The 19,802-nt window shown below is 36.8% G+C and overlaps 1 protein-coding gene across 1 annotated transcript in view; it reads left to right on the top strand.

Annotated features, from left to right (window-relative positions):
* The window catches only part of LOC144970682 (ferric-chelate reductase 1-like), a gene marked incomplete at its 3' end in the record, with an annotated part of 29,783 nt that continues 9,981 nt past the window's right edge, over nt 1–19,802 (top strand). Inside the window, 10 exon segments of the mRNA XM_078910569.1 lie at nt 1–245; nt 4,724–4,922; nt 7,255–7,406; nt 8,977–9,074; nt 12,850–13,168; nt 14,897–15,091; nt 16,402–16,500; nt 17,871–18,024; nt 18,870–18,983; nt 19,257–19,372. Coding sequence (XP_078766695.1) covers nt 222–245; nt 4,724–4,922; nt 7,255–7,406; nt 8,977–9,074; nt 12,850–13,168; nt 14,897–15,091; nt 16,402–16,500; nt 17,871–18,024; nt 18,870–18,983; nt 19,257–19,372 — 1,470 coding nt within the window.

The raw sequence follows: 19,802 nt of genomic DNA, 5'->3' as shown, positions 1-19,802 counted from the left end.
GACATTTTTGTAAATATTTGAGAGATTTTAAAAAAAATTTCAAGATACATTTCTGGCGAGAAAAAGTGTGCTGTTCTCAAGGATCTAAGTGGCTTAATTTCGAATGGAATAGTGTTTGCTTTGTTACTAAAAAAAGTGTTCTTCCACATTTTGGAATATATTTCAAGCTCCCCTCAACTTACTCCCTAGTCAAATTTTGACTGGATTATTACACAAACATTATGTATTGTACAGCTATCACAAAGGTATGCAATATCCTTACTGATACAACACCAAAATGACATAGCTTCAGCATTTAAAAAAAAAAATCCAAGTTACATATACCATAATGACAATGTTTTTAATGTATAATATATTATATATTCCAAGATTTGAGACCAAAACGAAACAGTGGCATAGTGAAAACGTGGTATCTCCATAACTGCGTGTTATTCGAATCAATTTGAAATCATGGTTAACATCTTTTTCCATTAATCTAAAGTTCTATGTACAATTTTCGTTTGATTATTAACAGCTCCAGTAGTCTAAAATAGTTATTTTTTCTTAATATTGTCATATGAATTTAATAATTGTTTTCATTTCATATAACGAGTTGTAAAATATTCTGCAATTGTTTCAAAAAGATCTGAAAATAAAATGTATATGAAACAGTGCCAGCCAGACAAGGTAGAAAGAAAAATATTAGAAAAGAAATCCCATACAATCGCTCCTTCCATTATTTATAAAATTATTATAATTATTATAAAATCTAATAAATATAATTATTTATAAAATCTGCCATTTATAGGATATGTTGCCAGATTCATTTGTGCGTACCTTCAGGCTTTATTTTTGATCGTTCATGGCTCAAAAGATTCTTCTCGATGTTAATTTCCATAATAGTATTATGATTAGAATCGATAAGTGCATGTTCGTGATAGCCTTTATTTCCCCTCAAATATCACGGGTTCTCCACTAGGAAGATTAAAAAAAAAAAAAGAATATGGAGATAAAGATAAAGAAAGTAAATCTGACTCATGAATGAGCAACACAAAATAAACGACGTTTCGGCCTTTGGCCTTTCTGAAGTAAACACAAGATACATATATATATTTATATTAGATTGTCATAATAATATAGGCGAAAATTTGTAAATTTTCATGAGTCAGATTTACTCCCTTTATCTTTATCTCCATTTTATTGACTCATTTAGGGACCTCTATTTATTAGTTTTTAAAAAAAGAATATTTTGATGCAACGACATAAAATGGTTGATTATTATTAATTATTATAGAGGAAGAGATTATGAAATGTTGCATGAAGCCCTTGGGTTTTTTGGGTTTTACGAGTAGTATTCAAAATGTGTGACCAATTGTCTTAAATGGGTTTATGTCGGAATGAATCTAGTTAAATGATAGGAAAACTTGTATTTATATAGCGAAATACCCACTAAACGTGTTCAAACATTAAAAATTAAGGACGGAACATGACGCCTGTGAGTATTTTATAATGTCCCACATGCTGGCTGGGGACACCTTGTAAGGCGCTTTGAGCACATTTAGTGGATATTGCGCAAAATAAATACTAAAGTTTTTTTTAAAAAGGGATAGCGTTGATAGTGTTAAAAATAAAATGTAAAGTATTAATAGTATCCCCCTTCAATCTCACCCCCCCCCCCCCCCCCCCCCAACTGTTCACAAAAAAAACCCCAGAAACCCAACGACAATAAATGTGACCCATCGTCTCAAAACGGTATTATGTCGGAACGAACCATATGCTTAAAAGCCGAATTAAATGTTAAACTGGTCAAAAATATAAATTGTTGGCATTAGCACCCTAAAATATGGTATCCATTCTCCTCAATAAAACATACAAACTCAACACAAGTCTGATATTTCTGGCTATAAATTCAGTTTTCAACATATTAACCAACCCGACTTAATACCCTTTTGAGGCGAAGGGTCACAAATGAGAATCCAGCTGCCGAGCACCTTATTGGAGGATGCAAACTCTAAAAATGTGTACTTATTTTCAGGTCTTATAACCCAATTTGGTACTGACTCATTATTGTCATGGAAAGACTCTTAAACCAGCGCAAAACATTGACCATTAACACTATTAAATCAAGACCATAATTAATTGCGCACGGTTGTCAGACCTTCAAATCATCGGATATACATCCTGTAGTGGATTCGAACCATTAGACGCTATTCTATTGACTTTGAGTTTTGAAAGACCATTGAGACCCACCACCGTCTTCCCATAGTGGGCATGTAGGTCACTTGCTGCGGCTATTTGGTCTTGTAGTATGACACTCGCTTTCGGATCGGAAGGTCCTGGGTTCGAGCCTCGCGCTCGGCGCATAGTTGAGTCCTTGGAAAAAGCTCTTTACTCACTTTCTCTCACCGTACTCAGGTGTAAAATGAGTACCTGGCCGTTAACAGCGTTGTCTTTGTCCGAAAAAATGGTATTATCGCCTAACAGGCGGCATGTCCCGTTCTACATGTTAAATGTTGCTGTTGACCAGTGACCCCTTGTAAAGCGCTTTGAGCACATTAAGTGGATATTGCACGAAATAAAGCTCAATTTAAAAAAAAAAAATATTTAGTATTTTTTTTTTTTTTTTTTTTTTTTGCTGTGTCTTGTTTTCCAACTTGCATTCTGTCTTTGTCTTGGAATGAGATAACTTGGTTTTGTCATGATTGGAGTCCTCGCTGGAATGGAAACCGTCAAATGCAATGTATTCGTTATTAGAGTTGATATTTCTCTTCCTTGTAAATCATTTCGCTGTTATGGACTGGTGTATATTTTGTTTGGATAAATTATGATTTGTAAACATTAGAGTGTATTCCTCTTAGTGGGGTCCGTAGTTTGGCTATGGATGGTAGTCTCAAATTAAGTACACTGATAGTGTGCTATTGTAATATTTAAAAAAAAAATTGAGCTTTTATATAGCGCAATATCCACTTAACGTGCTCAAAGCGCTCTACAAGGGGTCCCTGGTCAACAGCAACATTTAACAGGTAGGACGAGACATGACGCCTGTTAGGCGATATTACAATTTTTCGGACAAAGACAACGCTGTTAACGGCCAGGTACTCATTTTACACCTGAGTGAGAGAATGTGAGTAAAGAGTCTTTTCCAAGGACTCAACTATGCGTCGAGCGAGGCTCGAACCCAGGACCTTCCGATCCGAAAGCGTGTGTCATACCACTAGACCACATAGCCGCATATACATGATCTTTTCCCCTTTTGAACCATTCCTGTTGTCTTACTTTTTCTCGTTCGTGTTTTTGTTGCAAATTTAGATTTTTAAAAATAATTTTACCATCCCATTTTCATCCTTTATAGATAGTATGCAGATGACGTCACTCAGGCCTTTGTTATTGTTTTTACCATCCGCGTTTGTGAGTTGTTCTCACTAAACTGTATTAACCAGACTATAAAAGTTCATGGTTACACAGAGTTTGTGTGTTGGTCCGTTATACTTCCGGATGGCAATGTTGTGAACTCCTTGGCCAAGCGCATTCTATCTATACTGGCGCTGAAATGACCCAAATATATCCCAAGCGCCGTAAAACCCAAACAAACAGAACGGCACAGTAGGCTCATCTAGTCTAAAATATGTAGATAATACATTGAATCACGAGATGCCATTGTTGTGCTCTTGGAATCTACATCTGTTCCCTATTTTAACCACTCCCCTTTGTCTAACTTTTTTCCTCAAGTCCTTTTAATTGTACATCTAGAATATTTTCACTATCCAATTTTCTTCCTTTTTACGGGCGCTGATATGACCTAAATGTGTTGCAAGCGCTGTAAAACCCTTAAAAACAACGAAACAGACGCCATTGTTTTGATCTTTGAGGTTTAAAGACTATTTGAGGCCCGCTAGCTCTATCCGGTATTATGTCGGGGTATACCAGATACTGAAAAAGCGACTAATAATTATATATTATGAAATATTGGAACAGATTGAAGAGCCCGCAGATATTGGACAGTACAAATCCATAATCAAAAGGATATTTAAATAAACCTGGCTCATAAACAATGCATACAAAAATGTGTGTGGGAGTACTGGACCAAAGAGGACACGTTTTCTTTTTAGACTCAGGACAGGTCTCTGTGGACTGGAACACCATAATAAATGCTCAAAATTTGGCAGTGTTAATAAAGACATGCGCTCTTGCCCAAAAAGACAATGAAACTGTGTCTCATGTGCCCAAGTCAAACGAAACTTAGAATATAACCATACACTCTCAATGTGTCGAAAGAGCACTGAAAATTTCGTGCATTAATACAAAGCTGTATACACCAAATGTACTCAAAGTTCACTATAAAGGGTCTCAAAACAACCAAAACACATGTAAAATGAGACATGATCATGACAAGTGCTATTTGAACTTGAATATTGTAAGAGAATTTGAGTAAAGAGCATTTTTCAAGGGTTCAACTTTGCGCCACCGGCATTGGGACTCGAACCAAGTACTTCGGTCAGGAGACCTCAAGATCGCAAACCAAATTATCGAACTGAAACATTGACATGCTTTTGAACCTAGGTACTCATACTATTAGCAACTATGATAGCTGACCGCAATTATTGGTTTTCTTTTTTTTTTTTTTTTTTTTTAATGGACAATACAACAATGAGCCTAACACTAACACCATTTGGTTATCAGCCTGCAAATATGTCCTACGCATCATTTTGAACTATAAGTTTCTTAATCTGTCATTTCTTCTTAGTTTTGTCTCCTCATCTTACAAACCTTGCTCACATTATGGCATCTGGTTGCCATTGGCAACGCCAGACCGGAGGGATCGCCATTTTCCGCATGCACAACGATGGTACCCGTCCATGGCAGCAACAGCCCTAGACAGGATCTGAGCCCCTATGTTGTTCTTGTGTCCCAGGCCTCGTATAGACCTGGGGACTCCGTCAGTGGTAAGTCTATTTTGTGTTTGTTTGTTTGTTTGTTTTTGGCTGATTTTTTGTGTGTGTTTGTGTTTGTCTTTTCCTTTGTTTTCTGTTTTTTGTTGTTGTTGTTGTAGTTGATGATGATTTTGTTTGTTCTTGTTTGTTTGTTATTATTTGTTGTTTTTTAAAATGTAGTTTTATTTCTTCTTTGGAGGGGGGGGGGGGCATGGAAGGAGTTTGATTTTGTTTTCTTGGAATTTATTTTTGTTTTTGTTTTTCTTTTCATTATATTTCTTTCTTTCTTTCTTTCTTTCTTTCTTTCTTTCTTTCTTTCTTTCTTTCTTTCTTTCTCTATTTATTTATTTATTTATTTATTTATTTATTTATTTACTTATTAACTATTCATTTACCTTGCTATCATATTTTCATTTTTTTTGCCTTATTTGTCTATGTATTTTAAAATTGTGATTCCTTTCACTTGCAATCGGTATTTACTTGTCTCTAAATTTAAAGATAGGCTTTTATTCGAATGTGACTAGGCCTAGATATCAAGAACGAATTTCAAAAATGTAACAACACAAAATTAAAGAATGAGCAGACTGATTTTATTTTTTAATTGGTCAACAATTGATTGGATTTTCTTGTGTGGCGGAGTCATGGAACGCTCCTTCCTTACTTTTGTGTTATTCACTTCTCGTGGAGCACATTATGTCAATCAAAGCAAGACGCCGCCCTCTATCCCCTACCAGGTTCCCATCTTCTTTGAATCTGCACCAAGGTCACGTCTCCAGATGTGTCCTTGTCGTTCTAAAGGGTTTCATTTTATTGCTAACCTGTTTGTCTTATTGGGTGGTTACCTCAGAATTTATCATGTCCACCTACATCCACTGCGATGTATTTCTTTTTTGGGCAGTTAGCTGCTTGGTGTTCTATCGCAGACCTGTGTCACTTATGGTTGTAGGCCAGCGATTCTGTTTTTTTTTTAAATCTGAAATAGCTGATGATAACGTTCTGTAATGTCCTGGTTGTTGTTTTTGTGGTCCTACAGGGCGTCTGTCCCATAAAATGAGACATAGTGGACATTTGAATTGAATAGCAAGATCTTTATACAGGTTGACCCAATCTTGAAGCCCAAGATATTCTTTAATTGATGGTATGCCACTCTTGCATTTCCTGCTCACTTTATTAATTTAAATAAAATTCTTCATGGCAACCTCCTTTAACCATTACACTATTGATGTCGGAGGAGTTTTGTGCTTTCAGTGTTTTTCTCCATGGGTCCATCTCAGCAATACTGTCATCATGTCACCGACTGTACTGCATCTTACGGTCGGAGGAGAGTCTACTATAACTCCATTTTAAACTCATTTTGAGATCGTCCCAAACACAGTCCCAAATCACATTAATGAGTGGGGTTTCATCTTTAATCGCTATGCCACTGTGCAAATTGAGTGGCAATAGGTCAAAATAACGATTTGTACACAGTCTAGGGGTTTCTTTTCTACTAATAGGATATGGTTGATTACATAACACTGTCGTTAAATGAGTAAATCAATGTCCTAAAACACTACGTGCACGAAGGTTAAAAGCAAATTTTAACACAAACGTGTCAATTCTGTTTAAAAATGCTCTAAAAACTGGACTAAAAGTCCTCCACACATACCCATTTTAAAAACATGAAAGACCAAATAAAACATAAAGCAATAAATGAAATGAAGGCTTTAATTATGATTTTCTAAGACATCACGAGTCAATAATTCAAACCCATTTTTTTCTTCTCTACGGACGACGACATCACAAGTTGTCTCCAAGGAAATGATGTCATCTTGAAATCTCAAGATTATATCATATCTGGTTCCAAGTCTATTCCACCAACAAATCAAAAACATTTTTGAGAAAATAGCAAAAGGTTTTGGAAAAAAAAAAAAGAAAATAGCCATTAGTGATTCTCAATTTATTTATTTTTTAATTTGTGACGTCACATCTTCCTCTCCTCCGGTTCAAAACTCATTGGAAGTGTTTAACCAGTCCTCCTGGGGTCAATTAATGAGTATGTTACATAATGAATCATTAGCAAGGCATAACATTTTAGTAGCAGGGTGTTTAGGCAGATTTTTTTACGATTAAGGGGCGTAAAAATAGCGAGGATGGGTAATCTTTATTGACGACCAGCATTTATTTAGGCTAGAAAATAAGATGCCGTCATCGCTCTGAAACCAGAAGCTCAATTGCACAATGTATATATCTAGTCCACTGGAGGACTGTTTTCACACTTACTTCCAACCAGTATTTTGACATCACGCTATTATATTGTCCCCTATTATTGAAACCTTTTTACATTTTTTAAACAATCACCCAGTAATGCTGAGAGGCCTGTGCAGTATAGAATTCATGGGCTTCCTGGCAGAGGCAAGACGGGCCGACCCGGAGGATTCCAGATACAAGGACAATCCCGACGAAGCTATCGGGTCTTTCAGTGCCGTCATGGGAACCCGATACGAATGTGGCGACGTGAGTAGGTTATACACTAAGACGTGAATCTGTTTAAACCCTCTCCTTACCACCTGCAGCAAAACCGTCATGTTTGTTACGACACAATCTACATTTTTATTATTCAGATTTATTTTGTACATCGCACTTTTTGAAGAATGATCTATGTTTAATTAATAAGAACATAAAGTTGTTTTGTAGAGAGCTTGTTTGAGTTTTAAAAATCAATTTTTCTGCTGGATAAGCCTGCCATTTTGGGAGAAAACTGAAATTGATCGGTAAGGAGAGAGTTAAATAATTTTTTTTTTCAATTATTACATTTTCTTTTCTTCTTGAATGTTTTTGTGGTCATGAGGCATGACATACGCATTTGGTCCCTGCTTCAAGTTCCGCTCCAGCGACTCAAATAAAGATATGAAAAAAAGTATGTGTGTGTGTGTGTGTGTGTGTGTGTGTGTGTGTGTGTGTGTGTGTGTGAAACAGTGCCAGACAAGGCAAGAGATAAAAATACAAGCAAAATATCCATCCCAAAAACTGAGTTGGGATCCTGACCTCCCATAGTGGGCAAGGAGGTACATACTGTGTCTTCTATCTTCTTAGATCTGTTTTCAAACATGCTTTCTGTCTTTGTCTTGGAATGAGATTACTTGGTTTTGTCCTGTCTTTGGCTGCGAGGGAAACAGTCAAATGTATAGTTTGTAAATCATATCTCTGTTATGTATTATTATATTTGTTATTTTGAATGTATAATGTGAGCATTTGAGTGTATTCCTCTTTGTTGGATTTTGTGCTTGTGTCCGGATGAAACTTATGGTGATCTCAAACTAAGTACATTGGTGGTATGCTCTTGGAATCTGCATCTGATCTCTATTTGTTCCCATTTCCCCATTGTCTTACTCTTGGGTGCTTTAATTGTAATTCTAGAACTTTTTACTATCCCATTGTCGTCCTTTTTACTGGCGCTGATATAACCTAATTGTGTTGCAAGCGCCGTAAAACCCTTAAAAATAAACAAAACAAACATTCCAAGAAATCAGCCTGCCTCGACTATTTCTGCTTTATCTGGCACTATTTTATACAAACTTTTTTTTCAGATTTTTATCTTAAACTAGTACCCATTCCCTAATTTGTCACATAGCGACTCAAAACTGAGTCCTTCGACAAGGTTATTTATTTACATTCTCAAGCGAATAGTATTAAAGCCATGTAAAAGTATGTTAAAATATTAGCCTATATTATTTGATACAAAATTATTTTAGGCATCACTGAGATTGTCGTTGTTGTACTTTTAATCAATTATGATATGAGTTCCTAACAATGTGATCGCCGCCGCTACCAAAATCAATCCCACCACTACCACTGCCATCACCACCACCATCATCACCACCATGACCACCATCATCAACATAAATACTACCACCACCACAACCACCATCATCATCATCATCATCATCATCATCATCATCATCATCATCATCATCATCACTGCCACGACTATTACCATCACTACCATCACCGCCACCACCATCCCCATTAACAATCACCAACACCAATACACCAATTCAATGCCAATGAATTCCCCATACCCCAGAATCGAAATGCTTTGACCCACAACACGAGATACAACGGTACCACCCTGCTATTCAACTGGACTGCTCCTGCTGAACCTCAGGGACACATCCAAATCAAGTAGGTATTAAATAATGAATCAAGATGACGTCATCCAGCTCTGAGGTATTGTTGGATGATTAATTTTCACTAAATTTCTTTGTCAGATAATTGATGCTATGCGTATAAGTAAAATTTCTTACAGCATCTAACCGTTAGATAAGTTGTACTAGAACAAATTTATGTATAACCTTAAATGTTTATTTTCTGATTGATACATTTCAGTGAGAACTAATCCCCCAACTGCGGTCTAAAAAACAATAACAAGGTACTGGGTGACGTCATCTTCATTCGTTTTACAGAATGAATTCAGATGACCATACTCTGTTGGTTTCTTGGGGTTTTTGGGTTTATTTGTTTGGTTTTTTTTGTTTTTTTTTTTTTTTAGTGCTATAAAATTATTTCGGTCATCGAACAATGCTTGCTACCCTCTGGATAGGACGCTAGTCAATCACAAAGTACTTTCCGCTAGATCTAACAGACCCACCTACCCAATTACTTTTAGGTGGACAAGGGGTCAGAAAAAACCTCGACTGCATTCGTAATTGATTCCGGTCGGTCCCCTTATTGGTGAAACGATCGGGAACCCCGTTGTTTTCAATGAGCCTAAAAATATTGAGCTTTATATAGCGCAATATCCACTAAATGTGCTCAAAGCGCTTTACAAGGGGTCCCTGGTCAACAGCTCATTTAACATGTTGGACGGGACATGACGCCTCTTAGGCGATATTACACTTTTTCGGACAAAGACAACGCTGTTAACAGGCAGGTACTCATTTTACACCTGAGTACGGTGAGAGAATGTGAGTAAAGACCCTTTTCCAAGGACTCAACTATGCGCCGAGCGCGAGGCTCGAACCCAGGACCTTCTGATCCGAAAGCGAGTGTCATACCACTAGACCGCATAGCCGCACAATGGAGCAGATTCAATCAAGTAATTTAGATAGATTTTAAAATCATATTTTAATAGTATCTGCTGTTTTACATCGGTTACTAGGGGGTTGAGATGGTTTGTCACACAAATGACATCATAACACACCAGGGTGTGTCACCGAATCAACACAGCACACGTTTCCAATCGATCTTCAGCTGTGTCGTACTCTAAAAAAAACCGAAGTGACTATTCTCATCCCCCTAGTCTAGGATGCTAGTCTTCATAATAGTAGTCCACAATTGTTGTATGTTAATCCAAAGGTTGTAATGCAGTGATTTGTTAAGTTTCTTGTCACAAGTTGCACAATTAAAAAAAAAAAAAAATCAATCAAATCCAAATCGCAAAAAGCCCGCGACGTTTTTATCGGTAATCCAATCGGCCGGGGGGGGGGGGGGGGGGGGGGGGGGGGGGGGATGAGAATAGAGGCAGCCAAAAATAAACACTTTGAAATAATCTTGGCCAGAAGTTCGTCCTTCAGATATCGATTGATGAAAATGACACATAAATATCTACCTTATCAAAAAAAAACTCTCAAACCTTGGATTCCAGTGGAGTCTTCAAGGAAGTCTCAGGATGCATTTTTTGACCAAAATGTTATAAAAGTATTTTGTTTTGTTTTTGTTTTTTGTTTTTTTTTTTTTGGGGGGGGGGGTTGTTATTGTTGTTTTGTTTTTTGTTTTGTTTATTTTTGTTTTTGTTTTTTGTTTTTTTTGTTTTTTTTTTTTGTTTTGGGGGGGGGGGGAGAGGGGGTTGTTTGTTTGTTATTCTTTTTTTTTCAGAGCACAACAGAGCAGAGTGCAACTATTTATAGTTGGCAAATGTTGCTGCTTGGAGCTAGAGAAGAAATAAACCGCAATGATAAAATGAAATGGAAAGTTAGATTTAATTTAGAACGACAAATGATGCGTACGTTTCGTTTCGGGTTTCCCATTTTTCCCCTTTGTAAACAAATCTCGATAAATGAGACATTAAAGCCAAATGAGAAATTATGAGAGGATGGCAAATTAATGATTCGCTTAATTCGATTGTAAATTTCATTAAACCTCCTCTTCCGTGTTATTATTGCTATATATAGTATGGAATTTGATGTCGTATAATCCCAGATAGCACACCTACCTACACATTCCCCGCGCCAGAATGGCAATTAACGAGATTTATGATTTCAGCCTAGACAAGATGGATTGGTATTACGTGGCCTTCATCACCAGTTTCTTTCTGTCCAACTTTCACGGGTTTTTTTTTTTTACACACGGACGAGTTTTCTGGCCAAAATTGTAAACATGTTTTGGTTTTGTTTGTGTGCGTGTGTGTGTGTGTGTGTGTGTGTGTGTGTGTGTGTGTTGGTTTGTTTTTTTTTTTCTTTTTGTTGTTTTTTTTCTATTAATTTGTTTGTTTGGGTTGTTTTGGTTCTTTTTTTTTGGGGGGGGTGGGTGGGGGGGGGTTGGGTTTTGTTTTTTTTTTTTTTTTTTTTTTGGGGGGGGGGTGTTGTTGTTGTGTGTGTGGGGGGGGGGGGGAGTTGTTCTTTGCTTTTTTTTAGTGTCGGATTTCTTTATTTTCTTTATTTTCTTTTTTTTAATAATTTTTTTTGTGGGGGGGGGGGGGGGGGGGGTTCAGAGCACGGGAGAAATAGCCATGACACATTCGCGGCACGCACAAAATATTCGGCGTTATTCTGGCACAACGCCTTTTTCATTTTTGGTCATCAATTAAAACTGTTCCCCCTCCCCCCCCCCCCCCCCCCCCCCCCCCGACGTGCCAAAGTCTCAAACCTAAGATCTCGTTGTAGTCTCAGATATAAGACTGATTTGCAAGTTGACAGCTATTTTAATCGATATATATATATTTGACGGAAAATATTTCTGTCCAGAATGAAAACAAACTAGTTTGCCAGAGTTCGACAGTGTAACTTGCTTATGTTTACCAAATTAATCATCCAGCATAAAATGACAAGTGATTAGAGGTGGTGACATAATCGTCTTTACTCATATTTACAAAACATGTGTATCATCGGATCGCCCTGTGTTTGTCACTCTTGTGTAGATTATACCAGGGCTTATGAAATTATGTAAAGTAAAGAGTAAAGACAGTGCAGGGACAGGCGATTACTTTTTTAACCCCCTCCCCCTAAAAAAAAGCGAGCTTTTATATAGCGCAATATCCACTTAATGTGCTCAAAGTGCTTTACAACGTAAACTGCCGGACTCTATAAAGACATGTATCTAAATTTGGCCAGAAAACTCTTTCTTCAATAGGCTTCAACAGTCATGTCGTCACTTCCCTCGTAATTAATGACGCATGGTAACTTAGTAACTGGCTACAAACTATCGGAACAATAGCGGACGCCCTTGTGAAATATTTCTCCGACGAACATAAAAGTGTATCCAGAGGAGAAAAACATTACAAATATGATCATGTTTTGACTTTTATACATTCTGATAACATGACATATGAAAAGTTCTAGCCAGCATGAAGAATAAAAAGTACCCATTTTCTTTGTTTAGAACCAGGCTGCTCGCCGTTGCTGGGCGACGTGACATGAGACTAGTGACTCCAGTTATCGATCGTTTAAATGACCCTCATCTTGTCAAGAACTCATAAACGTTGGACTTCAAAGTAACTTTTAAAAAGTCCCAAGTTTGAGTCTATATCATGTGACCTAAGGACACAAAACAATATCGCAACGAGGTGTGTAGATTGATAGTTAAAATTGGATTATATTCCAAACCATAAAACATGGGCTGTGTTTATAGGTTTTATTGAAGACAATGTGTAGAGTTTCTTGAAGGGACAAAGCTACATGTTCATATTATATTATTATGAGCATGTACCAACTTACTTTCTGGTTTTGCATTTTTCTTTCAGAGCATCATTTGTCCAAAGATTTGATTCATTCTGGCCCCAAGTCGCTTCCGTCGTTATCCAAGATCCCTCCGCCAAAGCACTAAGCGTCAACCCTGACGACCTCAGGACGCCATTTATTACGCCATGCCAAATAGACCGACCAACTACACCATCGTTGGAGACCACAACTCCATCTACCGGCAACACAGGAATGATAATGTCAACTGCAGCACAACAGCAACTGACACAGCCTATGTTTTCAACGACAACGCCTCGACTGACCAGCGTCACAAGAGGAGTTGTACAACCTCCAAATTGGTCTGGAAACCCCAGTAGTGAGGTTTGTAATGTTAATGACATAACGCCCCAAAACATACCGTACTCCTGGATTCTAGCAGGCTCTGTGGAGAAGCCAAAAAGGCAGCTATAATCCGAGCGTGCCAAACTCCGATGTTCATGGAGGGAACGACTCATTATATTGATAGTATGCGCTTGGCTAAGAAGCTCACAACATTGCCATCCGGAAGTATAACGGACCAACACACAAAACGATGTGTAATAATGAACGTTTATAGTCTGGTTAATACAGTTTAGTGAGAATTACTCATAAACGCGGATGGCAAAAAACAATAACAAAGACCGGTGTGACGTCAACATCATTCTATCTATAGATAAAATTCAGTCACCCAGTTCCAGCGTGCCGTATTGCAGAGCGTGCTGGAATTCGGCGTGCTATAATCCAGCGAGTACTGTACTATGTCGGGGTCAGCCAGATGCCAAAAAGTGATACTAAAATAAAAATGAACAGAAATTGGGGATTTTAGTTTCTGTCACTCTAAGAAATAACATCCATTGCCGACAATTAAACATAGGTTTAACTCTTGTTTAATTTTTTTATCTATTAATTTAATATCAGACTTACTAACGCACATCGAAAGCAATCATAAGGATATGGAGTTTGACATTATAATAAATATCAAGGAATGCACATGTTATTTCAGCATATTTAGAGCGTAACATACATTAACCCTCTCCTTACCAACAACAGTAAAATCGTCACATTCGTTTCGATGCAATCAATCATCTGATTATTCTTGTTTCTCATAAACTTTCAAGAAAATTTGTTTATTATAGCTATAAAAAATTGCCACTGTATTGTAGAGCTCATTTTGTTGAACAATATTATGCATATAATGTACTGTTAATCTTCTGTTTGAGTAAGAAAAACATATTTTTGTGTTGGGTGGATGTGAAGTTTTGGGGAAAATTTTGAAACTGGCCAGTAAGGAGAGAGTTAAATGTGCTTTTTAAGCGCTTTAGAAGGAGTCCAAAACCGACAGCGAATATGAAGATGTAAGACGAGACACGACGCCCTTAAGGGGCAGTCAAATTATCATTTTTTAGCACATTATGTATTTCGTATGAATTTTATTATAAGATTCTTGAACTCCTGTGGTTGAAATTTTGAACAAGTTCCCAATGCCGCTTCGTAACCTTGGAAACGAGCTCAAAATATTTCAAACGCACGAGTTCAAGAATTTTATCATTATACCCCTTCAATGACCTCATCTTATTTCTTATCAAAATGTTGTTTTTGTTTTTGTTTTTTTGTTTTTTTTTAATACAATGATTGGTATTCCTATTGGACAATTTGACATTCAGAATTATCAACTTGGTCAGGATATCATGACTTATCAAATTATAATTTTAGTAAAGCTGGATGCGTGCCCCAGAAGTCTCTTCTTGAGCTCCAAATTGTTTTGGAAAAGGATTGTAGGACGCCTCGTAATATATTTTCTATTATTTTATAGTAAATTTGGGTTTTAACAAAACCCCCAAAACAATAGGGATAGATATAGATAGTATGCAGATGACGTCACTCAGGCCTTTGTTATTGTTTTTGCCATCCGCGTTTGTGAGTTGTTCTCACTAAACTGTATTAACCAGACTATAAAAGTTCATGGTTACACAGAGTTAGTGTGTTGGTCCGTTATACTTCCGGATGGCAACTCCTTGGCCAAGCGCATTCTATCTATAATAATTTGTGTATTTTCCCCCATCCATACAGTTGGTGCCTCTTGGCAAAGATCCGTCATGTGGTGTGGACAGGGGGTGTTTCCTGAGCTGCAAGGACGGATCATGTGACTTTACAGTCATGTGGTCGGATATCGGAGACTACGTCTGGTTTGACGTCAAAGCCAGGCAAGTGACGTCACGGGCTGACCAGTACGTTGCAGTGGCGTTCTCGGAAGATACCAAAATGGTAAGTTTATGTGAGAAGAGCGACGACGACGACGACGACGACGATGATGATGATGATGATGATGATGATGATGATGATGATGATGATGATCGAACATTAGTTTTCATATAGAGCAATATCCACTAAAAGTACTTAAAGCGCTTACAAAGGGTTCGGAGCCAACAGTAAGACATTCAACATGTAGGACGTGATAATATAGCCTCGTTAGGCACTGTTATAATTTTTTTGACAACTGTTAGCTACCAGGCACTATTTTACACCTGAGTACGGTGAGACAATATGAGTAGAGAGCTTTTTGCAAGGATCAGGATGATGAAAATGACGATGATGTTGAAGATAACGATGATGATGATAATGATGATGATGATGATGATGATGATGATGATGATGATAATGATGATGAGAAGGAATCAGTTAAATTGATGTATTTTTGTGAAAGGCATTTTTCCTTGTAATCACCTCTGTAATCATCTCTATGAATTATGTCAGCTCTGAGCGCGCATTGTTGCGGCGTTGAAAAAGGCTCTTAAATATAGATAGTATGCGCTTGTCTAAGAAGCTCACAACATTGCCATCCGGAAGTATAACGGACCAACACACAAACTCTGTGTAACCATGAACTTTTATAGTCTGGTTAATACAGTTTAGTGAGAACAACTCACAAACGCGGATGGCAAAAACAATAACAAAGGCCTGAGTGACGTCATCTGCATACTATCTATATTCTCTTACCGAACTCTTGTGTAAAATGAGTAGGTACCTGACCATTTCACATAAAACGTTGTCTCTATTATATCCAAAAACGATTGTAATATTATCGGCTAAAAGGCTTCATGTCTCGTCCTCCATGTAAGTTTTGCGATTGGCTAATTAAGGGCCTTTTATACAGGGCTTTGATTACGTTTAATGGATACTGCTCTATATAAATTCTCAAGTTTGTTTTGGGTTTTTTTTTTTGGGGGGGGGGGGTTGTTGTTGTTGTTGTTGTTGTTGTTGTTTATTTTTTTGTTTTGTTTTTGTTTTTCTTTTTTGTTTGTTTGTTTGTTGTTTTTTTTTTTTTTTTTTTTTTGCCGTTTCAGAGTAGCTATCTACGTGGCTTTATAACCCTTGGACGTACTTCTGATGTCTATTTATTTCGTCCCCTTTATCTTAATTCTTTCTTCGGTACTTGATGGATCAATCTCATTTATTTGTTTGACTATTCTTCTATCATCTTTATTTTTTACTCATGCTAAAATTAACTATAAATAAGTTGAAATGGCTTTAAAAGAGAAAAAAAAAAAACAACTTTCGTTCTCTCATATTTTCAGGGCTCGGACAGTGTCGTTGAGTGTTCAGAGGACGATGGTACGCCACGAGTTCATGTCTCGTACAACAAAAGGTTTAGAAACGACAGACTGAAGGAGTTGGTAAGAAATTGTATTAATTTGAATGGCAGCAGAATTATTTAATTTTTTTTCTCTCTCTTTTTTTAACACCAGGAATGGGAGACACCCAATGTTTGTCGTCACTTTGCCAGTTCAAATTTATCTCCATCTTTTAAATACGACAATAAACAGGTATAGGGATATAGACCTTTAAAAAATATTTTTTTTAAAAATTAAAAATGAAGAATAAATAATTTTTAAAAAACAAAAAAGAAACCCAAAAAAGAAAATACAAAAAACACCAAAATAAATTATGAATAAATAATTTTTTAAAATATATTGAACAAATAATTAAATAATAAATACATAAATGAATAAATAAATAGATAAATAAACCGATAAATAAATATATAACCCATGATTACAGGCAGCGAATATGTAGATAGCAGTTATTACTCTCAAATTTCTCCTACCTAAGAGTGTACCAGGGTTATTAAGTCATACAAAATCAAGTTTTTTTGTGGTTTTTTTTTTTTTGGTTTTTAAAAAAAACTTATATGAATGGCAGCAGATTTTGATTGTAATATACTAAAACTTTATGAGTCTATCCAGTATCCATGCGGCAAAATCTTTATTGCATTCGTGTACAGTCGCAAACCTACCCGTCAACCGCGTTACAATACAGCGTTAAATCAGATGCTCCGCCATTTCAGGTTCTTTACCATAACAAGTATGTGTAGGAGATGTGGAAAACCCCCACTAATGAAATGTGTCCATTGTTTTCAGCCACCCAGTGCCTCCTCTTGAAGGTACAGACAGACGCCCGGCAGCTTTTCTCCCAGTTGGATTGGCAAAAATAAAATGGATAAAAAATAATTGAATGTTCAAATCATGAGTTGATTGGGGTGATCACTTTTGATTGAGTACGATTGACACCATTCTATTAATACCACGGAATGCTTTGGGTTTGTTCGTGCGTCTTTGTGGTCTTATATAATGACATTCACCTTCGGTTTAATTCCAGCTCTAAATGGTGCATAGTAGAGTTGACATGAAAAAAGCTACCCGTTTGCAGGATAATAAAGGATATTTTCCAATTCCTGGTTTTTGTTGGGTTTTTTTTAAAAAGCATCATCAACAATAATTCCACTTGTTTGCAGGATAATAAAGTATATTTTCCAATTCCTGGTTTGTGGGGTTTTTTTTGCATAGCATAATCAACAATAATTCCACTTGTTTGCAGGATAATAAAGTATATTTTCCAATTCCTGGTTTGTGGGGTTTTTTTTTTTTTTTTGCAGAGCATAATCAACAATAATTCCACTTGTTTGTAGGATAATAAAGTATATTTTCCAATTCCTGGTTTGTGGGGTTTTTAATCATCATCAACAATAATTCCACTTGTTTTTCAGGATAACGAAGTGTTTGCCAATGCCCAGATGGCCGTAAGAGACGGACTGGTTCGGTGTCAGTTTGCCAGAAAGAAAGACAAGTCCGGAGACAAAAGGGTGTATGATCTGAACAAGGATTGGTACATGCTGGTGGCACAGGGAACTGCTACAGATGGTATGCTATGAGAACCCTATTTTTAACGATTTGACTGAATTTATTTTTCATTCCTAAAACTCCCGCCAATAAAGCAACGGCACACTATTTCTCTGGGCAAAACAAACGAACTAGGGGACGACATTATCTCTCACTCTCGATAGTGGTTAGAAAAAAAAAAAAAACAACTCAATAACGGAACCAGATTAACATCACTGGTAGTTATCAGGCATCAGAAAAAAGGCACAAGACAGAGACAATTGGAGTCTTCACAACAAGAATAAGAGGAACTGCCGAAGCTGCAAAGTCGACTGACATCGGAAGCGATAGACTTTAAGTCAAGTAAGTCATATCATGAGTCTACTCTCCAGTCTGTTTACAACTACAGACACAACCATGTCTATCAATATTACAGAAACTACGACGAGGTTTGGACTCAGTGACCTTTAGCCAGTTAACTGCCGTACTCTGGAAAAACTCGTATTTAAAAAGTTCAGCTAAGTCCCAGGTTTGAGAGTTTTTGCCAGGTGAGGGTCATTTAAATCGATCGATATTTGAAGGACGAGTTTTCTAGCCAATTTTTTAAAATACAAATTTCCTCCAGAGTACGGCCGGTATTTTTAAGTTGTTCTTGAGAGTTACAGGAAATGTTGTTGGTCCACCATGTATTTTGTGGGATTTTATAAAATTCATACCATTGATATGTAAACAATCAAAAACAAAAACATGAACATCATGAGTAGCTTGTGGTGATTGACAAGCTTCTGGACTGCGTGCAATTTTACAACTTTTATTTACAGTTTCAAAATAAGATCTATTTTATGAATTATGAAAATTGTTTGTTTGTTTTTTTTCCGTTTACCTAGGAAGGAAAGAAGAACACAATGGTCTCCCGTCCATTTCAGCCAAAATTGTAGATTTCCAGTCTTTCATGGTTGTCTACCCTTTGATCTCAGACCGGATATACATCAAGACACACGGTGGGTACAAAGATCTATCTTTAAACTCTAAAAACATATTAAAAGAATTTCCCAATAACTTTTTCTGAAATTTTGTGTCGAATAAAGTTCAACAAATTGGTATGATTATGGTGAAATTTCAGATTTGTATCAGTTATGGTCCAGCGTTACAGGCTTTTTTAATTTTTCAGTTGTTTTTTTTTTCTCGCGCCCTATATATAGAGTATTTTCTTTTCATAATAATTAATAGCCATCAACTTGTGCTTACGCTTCTTTATTATATTTTTTATTTAGCTTGTCTCATGATTCTTGCCTGGTTGTTTTGTGCAAGTATCGGCACTGTGGTTGCCAGATTCTACAAACCGTTATGGCCCCACAAAACGTTCTGCGGACGGAAAGTCTGGTTTACAGTAAGTACAAGGTTCCAATAAAACAACTAATCTGGCATACTCTGGAAAAATACGTATTTAAATTTTGGCCAGAAATCGTGTCCTTCATCGTGTCGATGTATTTAATTCCTGGCCAAAACTTTAAATACGTGTTTTTCCTGAGTACGGCAGTAATGATAAAGAGATAGCCTAACGTAACTTTATAGAAAAGACGTATCTCAACAACTTGTGTTGTTCGGTACTCATCGCAATAAATGATAAAATTTAAACGTTTGTACAGCCCAGATTTGCAGATCTGGTAACAGCACGCAATTTTGGGCTTGTTTTAGTATTGTTGTAATAGGCAATATTTTGTATTGGCTTGAGAGTATTGCCATTTCAACAATGAGCCCATAACAATCTGGCATACTCTGGAAAAACACGTATTTGAATTTTGGCCAGAAAACTTGTC

The sequence above is a fragment of the Berghia stephanieae genome, chromosome 1 (assembly GCF_034508935.2).
Source record: "Berghia stephanieae isolate SIO BIC M18660-M18661 chromosome 1, UCSD_Bste_1.3, whole genome shotgun sequence".
In the NCBI taxonomy this organism is placed as follows: domain Eukaryota; kingdom Metazoa; phylum Mollusca; class Gastropoda; order Nudibranchia; family Aeolidiidae; genus Berghia; species Berghia stephanieae.
This window is presented reverse-complemented; position numbering and strand designations above follow the sequence as displayed.